General features: G+C 45.3%; 1 protein-coding gene across 1 annotated transcript in view; it reads right to left on the reverse strand.

Moving 5' to 3' along the window:
* The window catches only part of LOC129667904 (uncharacterized), a 12,736-nt gene extending 5,414 nt beyond the window's left edge, over positions 1 to 7,322 (reverse strand). The window contains exon 1 of the mRNA XM_055595623.1: positions 7,193 to 7,322. Coding sequence (XP_055451598.1) covers positions 7,193 to 7,322 — 130 coding nt within the window. The remainder of the gene's footprint in view (positions 1 to 7,192) is intronic.
* Positions 7,323 to 12,109: the final 4,787 nt, after the last annotated feature.

Genomic DNA, 12,109 nt, shown 5'->3' on the forward strand with positions numbered 1-12,109 from the left:
TTTCTTTCTTTCTTTCTTTCTTTCTTTCTTTCTTTCTTTCTTTCTTTTCCTCTTTCTTTCTTCTATTTTTTTGTTTTGTTATTTCTCTTTAGTTTTTTGAGGCAGTGTCTCAGTTTGTTGCCCAGGCTGCCCTGTGACTCACTCTATAGGCCATACTGGGCTGAAACTCAAGGTAATCCTCCTGTCTCAGTTTCAACAGACATGTATGGGGACACCAGCTTTCGTTGGTACTATTTTATCTCAATTCATTTTATTCCCACCATGCCCCCGACTGGGCTGGAGTTTAGGAAAGCATCCTAATGTTTCTGGTTTAGAAGCAAACAACCGCTAAAGGAAGGAAGGGTCCTAAAATCCACTTATCAGTTCTGGGGATATTTTTTCATCATCCTTTGCCAGGGAGAGGAATATAACAGACACCACACAGACAACCAGTTCAATATAAATTGAACGCTTACTTTGCAGACTCAGTACCTTGGAGGCATTGGCTCAGTCTTTGAGAGAAGCAATTCAGAGGTTACCCCCATTCTGTTTTATTTTATTACTTGTTTGTTTGATGTGTATGTGAATGCACACATCTTTGCATGTGCACACAGGTGTGTGTGTGTGGAACGGAGGTCAGGGTTAGGTATCTTTCTCAGTTGCTTATATTTTGAGACAGGGTCTCTCACATGCCTGGAGCTTGAGGATTCTGTTAAGACTGGCTGGCCAGCAGAACCCGGCGTCTTCCTGCCTCCTCTTCTCTAGTACTGAGATTACAGGCATGCTCTGCCACAGTCAGATGCTTGTATAGGTGCTGGGAATCTGAACTCAAATCCTCATGCTTTTGCTGCAAGCCTTTTCCTGGCTGAGCCACCTCCACTGCTTCTAATTATTTGGGTTTGTGTTTTATTTCTTTGTTTGTGTTTAAAAGCAGGTTCTCATGTGTCCAAGGCTGTCCAGGAATTCACTGTGCAGCTAAAGATGACCTTGAACTTCTGATCTTCTGATCTCCTGAACTCTGGGATTACATCTTATTTATTTTATGTTCTGTGAAGTTTCTGAGGATGAAAGGAGTATGTGTGTCATGATGTTCATGTGCACACCACAGAACAGCCAATGGGCTCTGGCTCTGTCCACCATGTAGATCCGGGAGACTGAGCTCATGTCATCAGGCCTGATGGTCAGCACCTTTTATGCAATGAGCCATAGAGCCAAAAATTTTTTTGAAAGGTCTTATAATGTAGACCAGATTGACTTTAAACTTAAATCCTTCTTGGGCTTCCCAAATGCTGGGATTACAGGCATGCATCACTGTGCCTAGTTTAGCTACCATTTTATAGATGTAAGAACTGAAGGTGAGAAAGAGAAGTGTGTCACAAAGGTTGGCACTGATGTCAGCTAACATCAAAGTTAGGTGCCAGATAATGAAGTAAAGCCAGGGTTTCCCAGCCTTGGAGTGACTGACACCCACATCAGGCCCTGCTTCATTGAGGGGTATATTTTACACTGTGGGGGCAGTGTAACCCTGCCTGGCACCCACTAAAAGCAAGGATCAACACCTTCTCCCTAGTTGTGACAACCAAAGTCTTCAGATACTGTCCCAAGTCCCTTGCGAGACAAAAATCACTCACAGTAGAGAAACACTAACATAAAATAATTAGGCACTGGGAGTACCAACTTTATTTTTAATTTTAAATTAAAATAAATTTTCTAAGCAAACCAATATTGCTAGTAACTACTTTTTAAAGAAGAGAACTAAGTAGTTCATGAGGGATTTTAAGAAAAACTGTTGAGCTATTTTTACCCAAATCCTGGTTCTTGTGGAAAAGAGCTGTTAGTGGGTTTTTTGCTGCTGTTATTGTTTTAGAGTTATGTATTTTATTTTATACATATGAGTGTTTAGCTTGCATCTATGTATGTGTACCACGTGTGTGCTTGGCACTGTAAGAAACCAGAAGGGGGAGTTTGACCCCTGAAATCTGAGGTACAGATGGTTGTGAGTCACCATTTGTTTGGGTCCTGGATCCTTGGGAGGAACAACAGCCACTCTAAACCAATGTATGTGCGTGTGTATGTGTGTGTGCGAGTGTGTACTTGCCAGTGCAAGTGTAGACATCAAAAGAGGGCATTAAGCGTCATCTGTCAGCATCTTTATTCCTTTGAGGCAGGGTCTCTCCCTGTGTCTGGGTGTGGGGCTTAGCTGTTCTCTGGAAGTAAGCATCAGAGACTCCAGTCTCTACTCATCTTGGAGCGGACAGAAGTCTGCACGACACCCGGCTTGTGGAACAGGAGCTGGGACCCTAACTATGCTGGCCGTGATTGTGCAGCAAACTCTCTTCAGCACAGAAGCATCGTTCTCTCGGTGCCTGCTGTGGTAGCATGCACCTTTCATCCCAGCACTCATGGGGCAGAGGCAAAAAACGTCTGAATGTGGGGAGTCCAGCCCAACCAGGACTACATAGTGAGACCCTCATCTCAAAAGAAGAAACAACTATTTTCTAACTTTCCTGGACATTTCTAAGTAATATTATCCTTGGATATGTCTACATGATGCATTATCTATAGGTTTTTGTTTCTCTGATAGATAATGACTTTTACTCACATGGAACTCACTTGTTTCTCCCTTCCTTCACACTTAAATATTTTTACATTGCTGGTTAATTTTTATATGTTAAATGATACGTAATTAGAACATTTATTATTCTGGTCAGTAAGGAGGGCACATTTCACATTTCTTTATTATTTAGTCTTCATTTGTTTATGTACTTACAGAAGTTGGTTTTGTTTGTTTGTTTGTTTGTTTTTTAAGTATTTATTTTATGTACATCGGTCTTTTGACTACACGCCTGTGTGTGAGTGCCAGATCCCTGGAATAGGAGTTAGAGACAGTTGCAAGCTGCCGTGTGGATGCTAGGGATTGAACCTGGGTCCTCTGGAAGAGCAGCCAGTGCTTTTAACCACTGAGCCATCTCACCAGCCCCTTGTTTTTATTTTTATTTTATTATTTATTAATTTATATATTTTTTTCAAGATAGGGTTTCTCTCTGATTAGTCCTGGTTGTCCTGGAACTCACTCTGTAGACTAGGCTGGTCTTAAACTCAGAGATCAGCCTGCCTCTGTCTCCCAAGTGCTGGGATTAAAGGCATGAGCCACCACCTGGAAATATATATATATATATATATATATATATATATTTTTTTTTTTTTTTTTTTTTTCCCAAGTCAGAGTTTTTCTGAGTAATCCTGGCTATCCTGGAACTCACTCTGTAAACCAGGCTGGCCACAGAAATCCACCTGCCTCTGCCTCCCAAGTGTGCCAACACTGCCCAGCTTTCTGGTGTTTTGTTGTTGTTATTGTTTGGTTGGTTGGTTGGCTTTTTGTTTTGTTTTTTGTTTTTTTGGCAGGGTCTCACATAGCCTAATATTCCCTTGAACTTGCTATGTAGGCAAGGCTAGTCTTGACCTTGTGACCCTCCTGCCTCTGCCTCTCAAATGTTGGGATTACAGGTATGCACCACCACACCTAAATGCTGCGAATTGAAGTCACGATTTTGTGCACACACTGCACAAATGCTCTATGTACTGAGTCACATCCAAAGCCCCTATAAAGCAAAGTACAAGGGCCAGAGAGAGATGATTTACAAGACAGACACATTTTCCATGAGGGTCTGACGACCTCAGTTCAACCTTTAGAACCCATGTAAAAATTCAGATGCGATGGCTCACCTCTGTAATCCCGGCACTCGTGTGGTGAAACTGAAGAATTGCTCAGAAGTTCACAGGCCAGTTAATCTGGAATATACAACAGAAGAGACCCTGTCTCAACAACAAGGTGGATGGGCCATCAAAGTGACTCAGCTTTTAAAAGTACTTGGAGCATAAGCTTGATGATGCAAGTTCAAGTCCAAGGACCCAGAGTAGAGAGAAAGAAACAACTCTTCAGAGTTACCCTCTACGTACGGGGGAAAGATATAAGGAGAAAACTGACCCTCAAAAAAATGGAAACATTTTTTCTTAGATTTTTTTACTTTAATGTATATAAGTGTTCTATTTGCATGTACACCTGCACACCAGAAGAGGGCAGTAGAGGGTATTGATGGTTGTGAAGCCACCATGTGGTTGCTGGGAATTGAACTCAGGACCTCTGGAAGAGTAGACAGTGCCATTAACCACTGAGCCATCTCTCTAGCTCCCAAAATGTAAACTTTAACTTCCATGTGCATACTGTGGCGCGCGCACACACACACACACACACACACACCATACTATAGAGTGCCACGATACAGAAAAATTTTGATTGGCAGCAAGAAAACAAGGAACTTCATTTGAGTACAGGGCAGTGAATTCTGTGCAGCTTTTAGGAGTTTGGTGATCTCTCCCAGCCCAAGCTCCAGATAAGAAAAAGCCAATCCATGGTGCCAGGTCTGAGAGCCCCTGGGCAGACTGAGATGTCGAGCTTGCTCACTCCTGATTGCAGACGCTAAGAGATGATGAGTATGTGTTGTCTTAAGCTATCAGCCTTCTGCTTTTTTGACAGATGATTAATACATCCTGTAAGGCATCACGCTGCGAAGGTCGCACAAGCTGCTCAGCCATTATTGCTTTAGTGCTGCCTTGAAGCACGCTACTCCTACAGTCAGGCCACATGTAGATCCTGTTTGATCCTCTGTGTAGACACTTTTCTTTTCCATTCTCTTCCTCTGCCCCGATCTGCCTTAGGCTCTGCCAGCAGCCCATACCACAAGCTACTCAACATCTTCTGCTTACGCTCTTACACCCAAAGACTCTCAGGAGCATCACGGCTGACCCTGTCCCTCTCTCTCTTAAACTTCTCCACAGCTCCCTGTTATCCTCAGGAGAAAATCCAGGCTCCTTAACTGAGTCTGTGTGACAAAAACATCGGCCTCTCGGCTGGATATCCCCTCTGCTGCATTCTTACACTGTAGTCGCTCACCTACCGTGCTCAGCTGAGGAACCTTTGACCACTCTTTTTGTTGTTGCTTGATTTTCAAACAGTGATTAATTAGTTAATGTCATGTGTGGTTCATGTGCATGTCATGCTGGCCACCGTGGATGTCAGAGGACAACTTTCAGGAGTCAGTGTTCTCCTCTATGTGGGTTCCAAGGAGCAAACTCAGGTTATCAGTTTTGGTGGTTAGTGCCTTGATACATTGAGCCATCACATGGACCTTTCATCCCGATTTTTAAAGTTATTTCTGAAAATTATGTGTAGGTGTTTATGGGAGTGGGGTATGTGCAGTAGCCTCTGAGTGCAGTTTCCTGCAGAGGCTAGAAGATGGCATTGGATCTCCTGGAGCTGGAATTAAAGGCAGTCTTGAACCAGTCCTCTGAAAGAGCAGAAATTGCTCTTAACCACTGAATTATCACTCTAGCCTCCCTCCAATACACTCTTAAAAGATTCAACTTCAGCCAGGCATGATGGTGGTGCACACCTTTAATCCCAGCACTCAGGAGGCTGAGAGGCATGTAGATATCTGAGTCTGAGGCCAGCGTGCTCTACAGAGTGAGTTCCAGGACAGCCAGGGCTATACATAGAAACCCTGTCGAGAGAGAGAGAGAGAGAGAGAGAGAGAGAGGAAAGACTGATTCAACCTCATGTTTACTGTGGTGGTACATACTTTTAATCTGAGCACTTTGGAGGTTGAAGCACAAGGATGAGAAATTTAAAGCCAGTATTGGTTGCATGGCAAATTCAAAGTCACCCTGGGCCATATAAGATCATCTCTCAAAAACAAACAGGAGTTGGAGAGATTTCTCAGTGGTTAAGAGCACTTATTGCTCTTGTAGTGGATGTTGGTTCAATTCCCAGCACCCACATAAGTGGTTCCCGACCACCTGTAATTCCAGATTCTAAGGGATTCAATACTCTCTTCTGACTTCCATGGTCACTAAGCAGACACGTGGTACACAGATACACATACATGCAGGCAAAATATTCCTACACAAAATAAAATGAACAGGTCTAACTTTAAATTTTTTAAACAAACAGACGCCTGTGAGATGGCTTAACCAGTAAAAGCAATTGTCACCTGATGATACCATTCTGGAAACCTGAGTTGGATCTGCAGAAGCCATGGAAAGGTAGCAAGAGAGGATGGATTCCATAAAGTTGGCCTTTGACCTTCACATATGCACTTTGGCATAAGCACTCTCTCACACACACACAATAATAAGTTGTTTTGTTTTTAAATGAGGTGGAAATGTAGTTCAGTTTGCATGCTCTGCCTAGCATGGATGAAGACCTGGGTTCAATCTCTAACACTGCATAAAACGGGTGGTAGTGATTGCCTGAAATCCCAGCAGTCTAGAGACTAGACTGGAGGGTCAAGAATTCAAGGTCATCCCTGACCACACAAGAGTTTAAGACCTGTCTGCCCTTGTCTCAAGAACAAAATAAGGTTCAGTGAGATGGCTTAGCAGGAAAATATTGTTGGAGCCAAGACTGACAATCTGAGTTTAACCCCCAAGGATGTAGCTAGTGAAAGGAGAGAACTGACCCTCAGAAGTTGTCCACCTCTGACCTCCACGGGCATGCTGTGGCCTGTGCACTTCCCCTCAAATAAATAATCAAACAAATAATTTAAAATATAAAAAACAGATTCATGGGGCAGGGGTGGTGGTGCAGGCCTGTAATCCCAGCACTAGGGAAGGCAGAGGCGGGCCGATTGCATTGAGTTCAAGACCAGCCTGATCTACAAAGCAAATCCAAGACAGCCAAGACAGAGAAAGCCTGTCTTGAAAGAGAGAGAGAGATTCTCTGTCAATGCTTTCTTCCAGGAAGCCTTCCCTGACCTCTGTAGCCTATAGGGAGCTCTTGCCCTATGCTGCTTCCTCCAACAACCAGATACCCCATCTAGTGGTTGGTGGTGGTGGAGGGATCTATCTTGCCTGTCACTGCAGGAGCTGGCCAAAGAGCAATCTGACTCACTTTGGCCCGACCCCCACAGCAAATAGATGGGAGACCTTTGTCCAGGGATACTGAGTGGGTGGGTGGGTGAACGAGCGAATGAAGCTGGGGGGTGAATGGATCTGTTCTCTGTCGTCCCTGCCGTGTAGCTTCAGCTCTATCCTCCCATCACCCGCAGCCTCCAGTCTCCCGAGGCCTCTCCCCAGGTGTTTGTCATCAGCCACAGCTGGGGCCTTTGTGTTTCTGGAGAGGAACAGAGAGTGGCTGCGTGGCTCTGCTTCCCACTGCATCGGGAAAGGATGATGATCAGCGCTTCTACAATGTCCTCATTCAGGGTGAAGTGGAAATGTCCCAGCTCTGGGGAGTCAGGTGGTCTGCATTTCACATGCTGTTCTTCCTGGTCTCCCCCAGGCATCAGAGCCAGTGCCTCACCCTCTACCCACTGGGCCTCTTAATCTATACAAGGGAAAGGTTGCCTGAGCGAGCCCCCTCTGAACGGGACATCCTACAACTGATATTCACAACGGCAACCCAGAGAGTTTTGGAAGAGCTGTGAAATGTCCATGAAGCTCCTAATGTACAGAATTTTGTGAATGGGTGTTCCTTACAGGTACTGGAAATTTGTAGCATTTATCTGATCCTCAGAGGGATCTCTAAGGCCTATATTAACAACCACAATCAGCACAAGGGCTGCGATTGTGGCTTAGTGGGTAGAGAGCGACTGCCTAGCATGGATGAAGCCGGGGTTTGATCCACAGCACAGAATAGGCATGTGGGCACTCCCCCATAATCCTAGCTCTTGGCAGGTAAAAGTGAGAAGTCACCTTTCCAGTACACAGGGAGTTTGGGACCGGTTTAGCCTACAAGAGTCCTGCTTTAAAAAAAAAAAAAAAGATAGTACAGATAGATAGGTAGGTAGATAGACAGACAGACAGACAGAAGGCAGGTAGATAAACTCATGAGTACATGATAGATATGGCAATAGAAAAGAACTAGAAGGGCAGTGGGGAGATACAGGTGAATGAGTAAGGCCTGGAGCCTGTGATTGGAAATTCATGGCGCTCCCATGTTACAGAACAGTCTTTGCTCCGGATAGTGGGTAATGCCTGCCAACACCTTTGCAGGATCCCTACCGATGCCATTCTGCCATCTTAACTTGTATGGAAATCACTCTTTTGTATACAGAAGGCAAAGCCACCCCAGGTGAGAGCCACTGGCCTGGAAGAAGACACTTGAACAGTACATCAGCTGGGGATGAGGCGGAGACTAAAAGGCATAAAAATAGGAGTCATTTTGCTTATCTTTCTTTTCTTATTTCATTTTTTTTGGGGGGGGGCTACCAGAAGTCAGACCCAGAACCTCGTGCATGCTTGGTAATTGCTCTACCACTGAGCCATATCCCCAGGCCTTCACTGGTGTACACTAGGCAGGTGCTCTGCCTTCTAAACATACCTCCATTCCCTTGCTAGCAGATTCTAGGCACTCCACATATGGGCCAAGAACCTAACAAAACTCTTCCCTTATACCCTTCTCTATTTCTGAAACCCATCTCAATAATAATAATGGTGATGTTGGCGATGATATTATTATTTCTATTGAGGTGTGTACGCCTGTGTCTGCATAGTTAAGTGTAGTACCTCTATAGGCCAGAAGAGGGCAGAAGATCCCCTGAAGTTGACGCTACAGAGCACCCAACGTCAGTGCTGGGAACCCTACTCAATCTTCTGAAAGAGTAGCAAGTACTCTTAACTGCTGGGCGCTCTCATTTTTAAAGTATTTTCAAATATTTATTTTTATTTGATGTACAGGTATGAGTGTATATTCACATTTATGTGCCGGTGTCCACTGAAGCCAGAAGAGGGTGGCAGATCCCTCAGAGGGGTTGTGACTGCTCAGCGTGGGTGCTGAGAATGGACCGCTGGTGCTTGTGGCTACGCAGTAAGCACTCTTAACCACAGAGCCGTCCCCCTAGCCCCAGACTACTATACTCTATTTCTCATAAGGAAATAGTGATAAAAAGTAGAAATAAATTGATCTAGGCCCTGTTTTACTTATTTATTTATTTATTTATTTATTACTTCCTTAAATTTTAAAAGAAAGGTGTGTGTGTGTGTGTGTGTGTGTGTGTGTGTGTGTGTGTGTGCGCTCCAGAGAGAACTTTAGGGAGTCAAGAGCTTGACTGACGTAGAGTGCTGGGAGCTGAACTCTAGATACTCTTAGCCGCTGAGCCATTTCTTCGGTCCTTAAATCTTTTGCTGCTATTCCTGTTGCTGCAGCGCTACTGCTGTGGGCATGTGGACGTTGGAAGACAACTTTCAAGACTCAGTTCCCTCCCTCCATGTGGGTTCGGAAACCTGATCTCAGGTCTTCCGGCTTGTGAGGCAAGAACCTTTACCTGACCCCAGAGCACTTTTGTTGGTGTGTGTGTGTCTGTGTGACAGAATCTCTATTTCTAACTAGCCTCAAACTCCAAGTACAGCTCTGGCCTTGGCCTCTCTGATCCTCTAGCATCTCCCCCTTGAGCGCTGGGGTTATGGATGTGTGCTGCCACACTGAGCCCCTTTCTTTACTTCTCATTGATAGAACTTTGAACTCAATCCTCCTGCCTTCAGATTCTGAATCTTACAGCTTTTTAAACAGGTCCCAGAAATCCCCAGGGTCTCTGAGCACACTGAGGTGTGACCCTTTCCTGTACATAACACAAGGTGCGGACGCTGTGTGAGAGCGGGTCACAGAGGGAGTGTACACAGAGACGCACCCTTCATGGGGTGCTCAGGACTCCCAGGATTCCATTTTAGCTTGGCGATTTTTCTAGCTGTGTGACGAGGAGGAAGTTAATTAACCTCTCCACGCCCCAAGATCTCATTTACAAAATGAGATGACAATAAGTGCCAAATCTCCTCGGGTTATGGGACGCACACGACTTAAAGCCAAGTGGTCAGTGACAGGAAGCACTTGCTAAATTATGCAACTGATTTATGCAAACTATTGTTATTAAGTGGCCTTGGAAAATAGTCAAGAAGGGTTATATAACTGATATGAAGCTGGCTCCATTCCACATGTGTTGTTGGAAGGTGAAGAACCTTGTGTCTTCTGTGATGACTGTTATATAAAATGCACACGCACGTGCACACGCATGACACACACATGTGCTTCGTGCCCACCTGTGTGTGCATTTAAACACATGCTTGCATGGGCAAAAACACACAGTATCTCAGATGATCTGTTCGGAGGTCACAGTGCCTGTTGGAGGTGTGGCTCAGTGGGCAGCATGCTTGCATGGCATGCTGAATGACCTGGTTCAGTCCCCCACGCCATAGAAAGCGGGTGTGGTGCATATGGAGCCCTCGGGGGGTGAAGGAAGGTGGGGAAGCTCAAGGCCAGCCTTGGCTATTTGATAGTTAGAAGCCAGCCTGGAAAACCTGAGATTTTTCTCACCACCACCACCACAACAACAACAAACAAAGAAAAAACAGCCTGGACAAACGAGCTCTGATAGTACCTTGGAAGTAGGGGCTTCTGAATAACAGCATGTCTTGTCTTACTTCTGACAAGAACCCTCAGAGCCCTCCTCTGAAAAACAAAAGACCTGGGTCAGGAGGACAGCTCAGTTGGTGAAGGTTCTTGATGGTGGGTGTGCAGGACAGACACACGCTAAAGAGGAGGGAGCCTCGATCAAGAACGTTTGTTGTCAGTTTGGGTTGTATCTAGCCTGTAGAGAGTTTTCTTAATTAGTGATTGATGCAGGAGAGCCCAGCCATGGTGGGTGGTGCCATAGTTGGGCCAATGGTCCCGAGAAAGCAGGCTGAGCAAGTCATGGGGAGCCAGCCAATAAGCAGCACCCTCCATGGCCTCTTCATGAGCTCCTGCCTCCAGGCTCCTGTCTTGCATGAGTTCCTGCTCTCACCGCCTTTGATGAAGAGCTGTAACTTGGAACTGTGAGCAAAATAAACCCTTTCCTCCGAGGTCTGCTTTGGTCATGGTGCTTCATTACAGCAACGGTTACCCTAGCTAGTAGGAGAGATATCCTGTCAGTGAAATCGCGTGCTGTGTAGCCTGATGACCTGGGTTGGATCACTCCTGACCCCAGAGAGTCAGGGATGACTCTGATTGTCCTCTGATTTCCACAGGGATACACACGTACTAAATAAATAAATGTTTTAAAACCAAAACTTTTCACTATGGGATTTCTCTCCATCCTCAAAATGTATTGAAAATAATACAAGATAGTATAAGTCATTGTTCCCATTGTCGTGAATGAACACCAGATGAAAAGGAGCTTTAGGAAGGAGCTGTTGATTTCGACTGAGTCCACCACGGCAGGGAAGGAGCTTGAGGCAGCTGGCTGCATTCGCACTCAGGAAGCTGAGAGATGTGGCCAGCAGGGGGTCAGCTGCCTTTCTCCTGTTTATTCTATCCGGGACTCCGACCCATGGAATGGTCCGCCTATGCTCAAAGTGCATCTGCTGTCCTTGTTTGCTTTCTGTTGCTGTGATGAGTGCTGTGACCACAAGCAACTAGGGAGGGGAAAGGTTTGTTTGGCTTACACATCCTCATTACAGTCCATCACTGAGGAAAGGGCAGAAGCAGGAACTAGGGAAGAATGCAGGTTACTGGCTTGCTCTCGACAGCTTGCTCAGCCCACTTTAAAAAAAAAAAAGACTTAAGTATTCTGTGAGTGCCTTGGCTGCATGTACACCTATGCCTGTGTGCTGGGAGAGGGCATCAGAGCCCTGAATAGATGGTTGTGAGCCACCCTGTGGTTGCTGGGAGATGAACTCAGGACCTCTGGAAGAGCAGACAGTGCTCGTAACCACTGAGCCATCTCTCCATCAGCCCACTTTCTTCCACAACCCAGGACCACCTGCCCTGCAGTGGCACCTCCCCCAGAGGTCTGAGCCTTCCTTTATCAATCATTGATCAAGAAAATGCCCGACAGATTTACTCAACAACCAGTCTAATGGAAGCTCTCTCAGTCAAGGTTCCACCTTCTCAGAGGGCTCTAACTTCAGGCTGTAGAGACCTGACCACAGTCTTCCCTCCTAAATTAATATAATTTAAACAATCCCTCACAGGCATGCTTGGAGGCCCGAGTTCTAGGTGAATCCTGCCAAGGTCACAAAAGTGAACTTAACGTTTTCTTTTTGAGATTTTTGTCTATTTCTTTCTCTTTTTAATGTGTGTGTGTGTGTGTGTGTGTTA

This window comes from Psammomys obesus, unplaced genomic scaffold (assembly GCF_907164565.1).
Source record: "Psammomys obesus unplaced genomic scaffold, mPsaObe1.curated_primary_1811, whole genome shotgun sequence".
Lineage (NCBI taxonomy): Eukaryota > Metazoa > Chordata > Mammalia > Rodentia > Muridae > Psammomys > Psammomys obesus.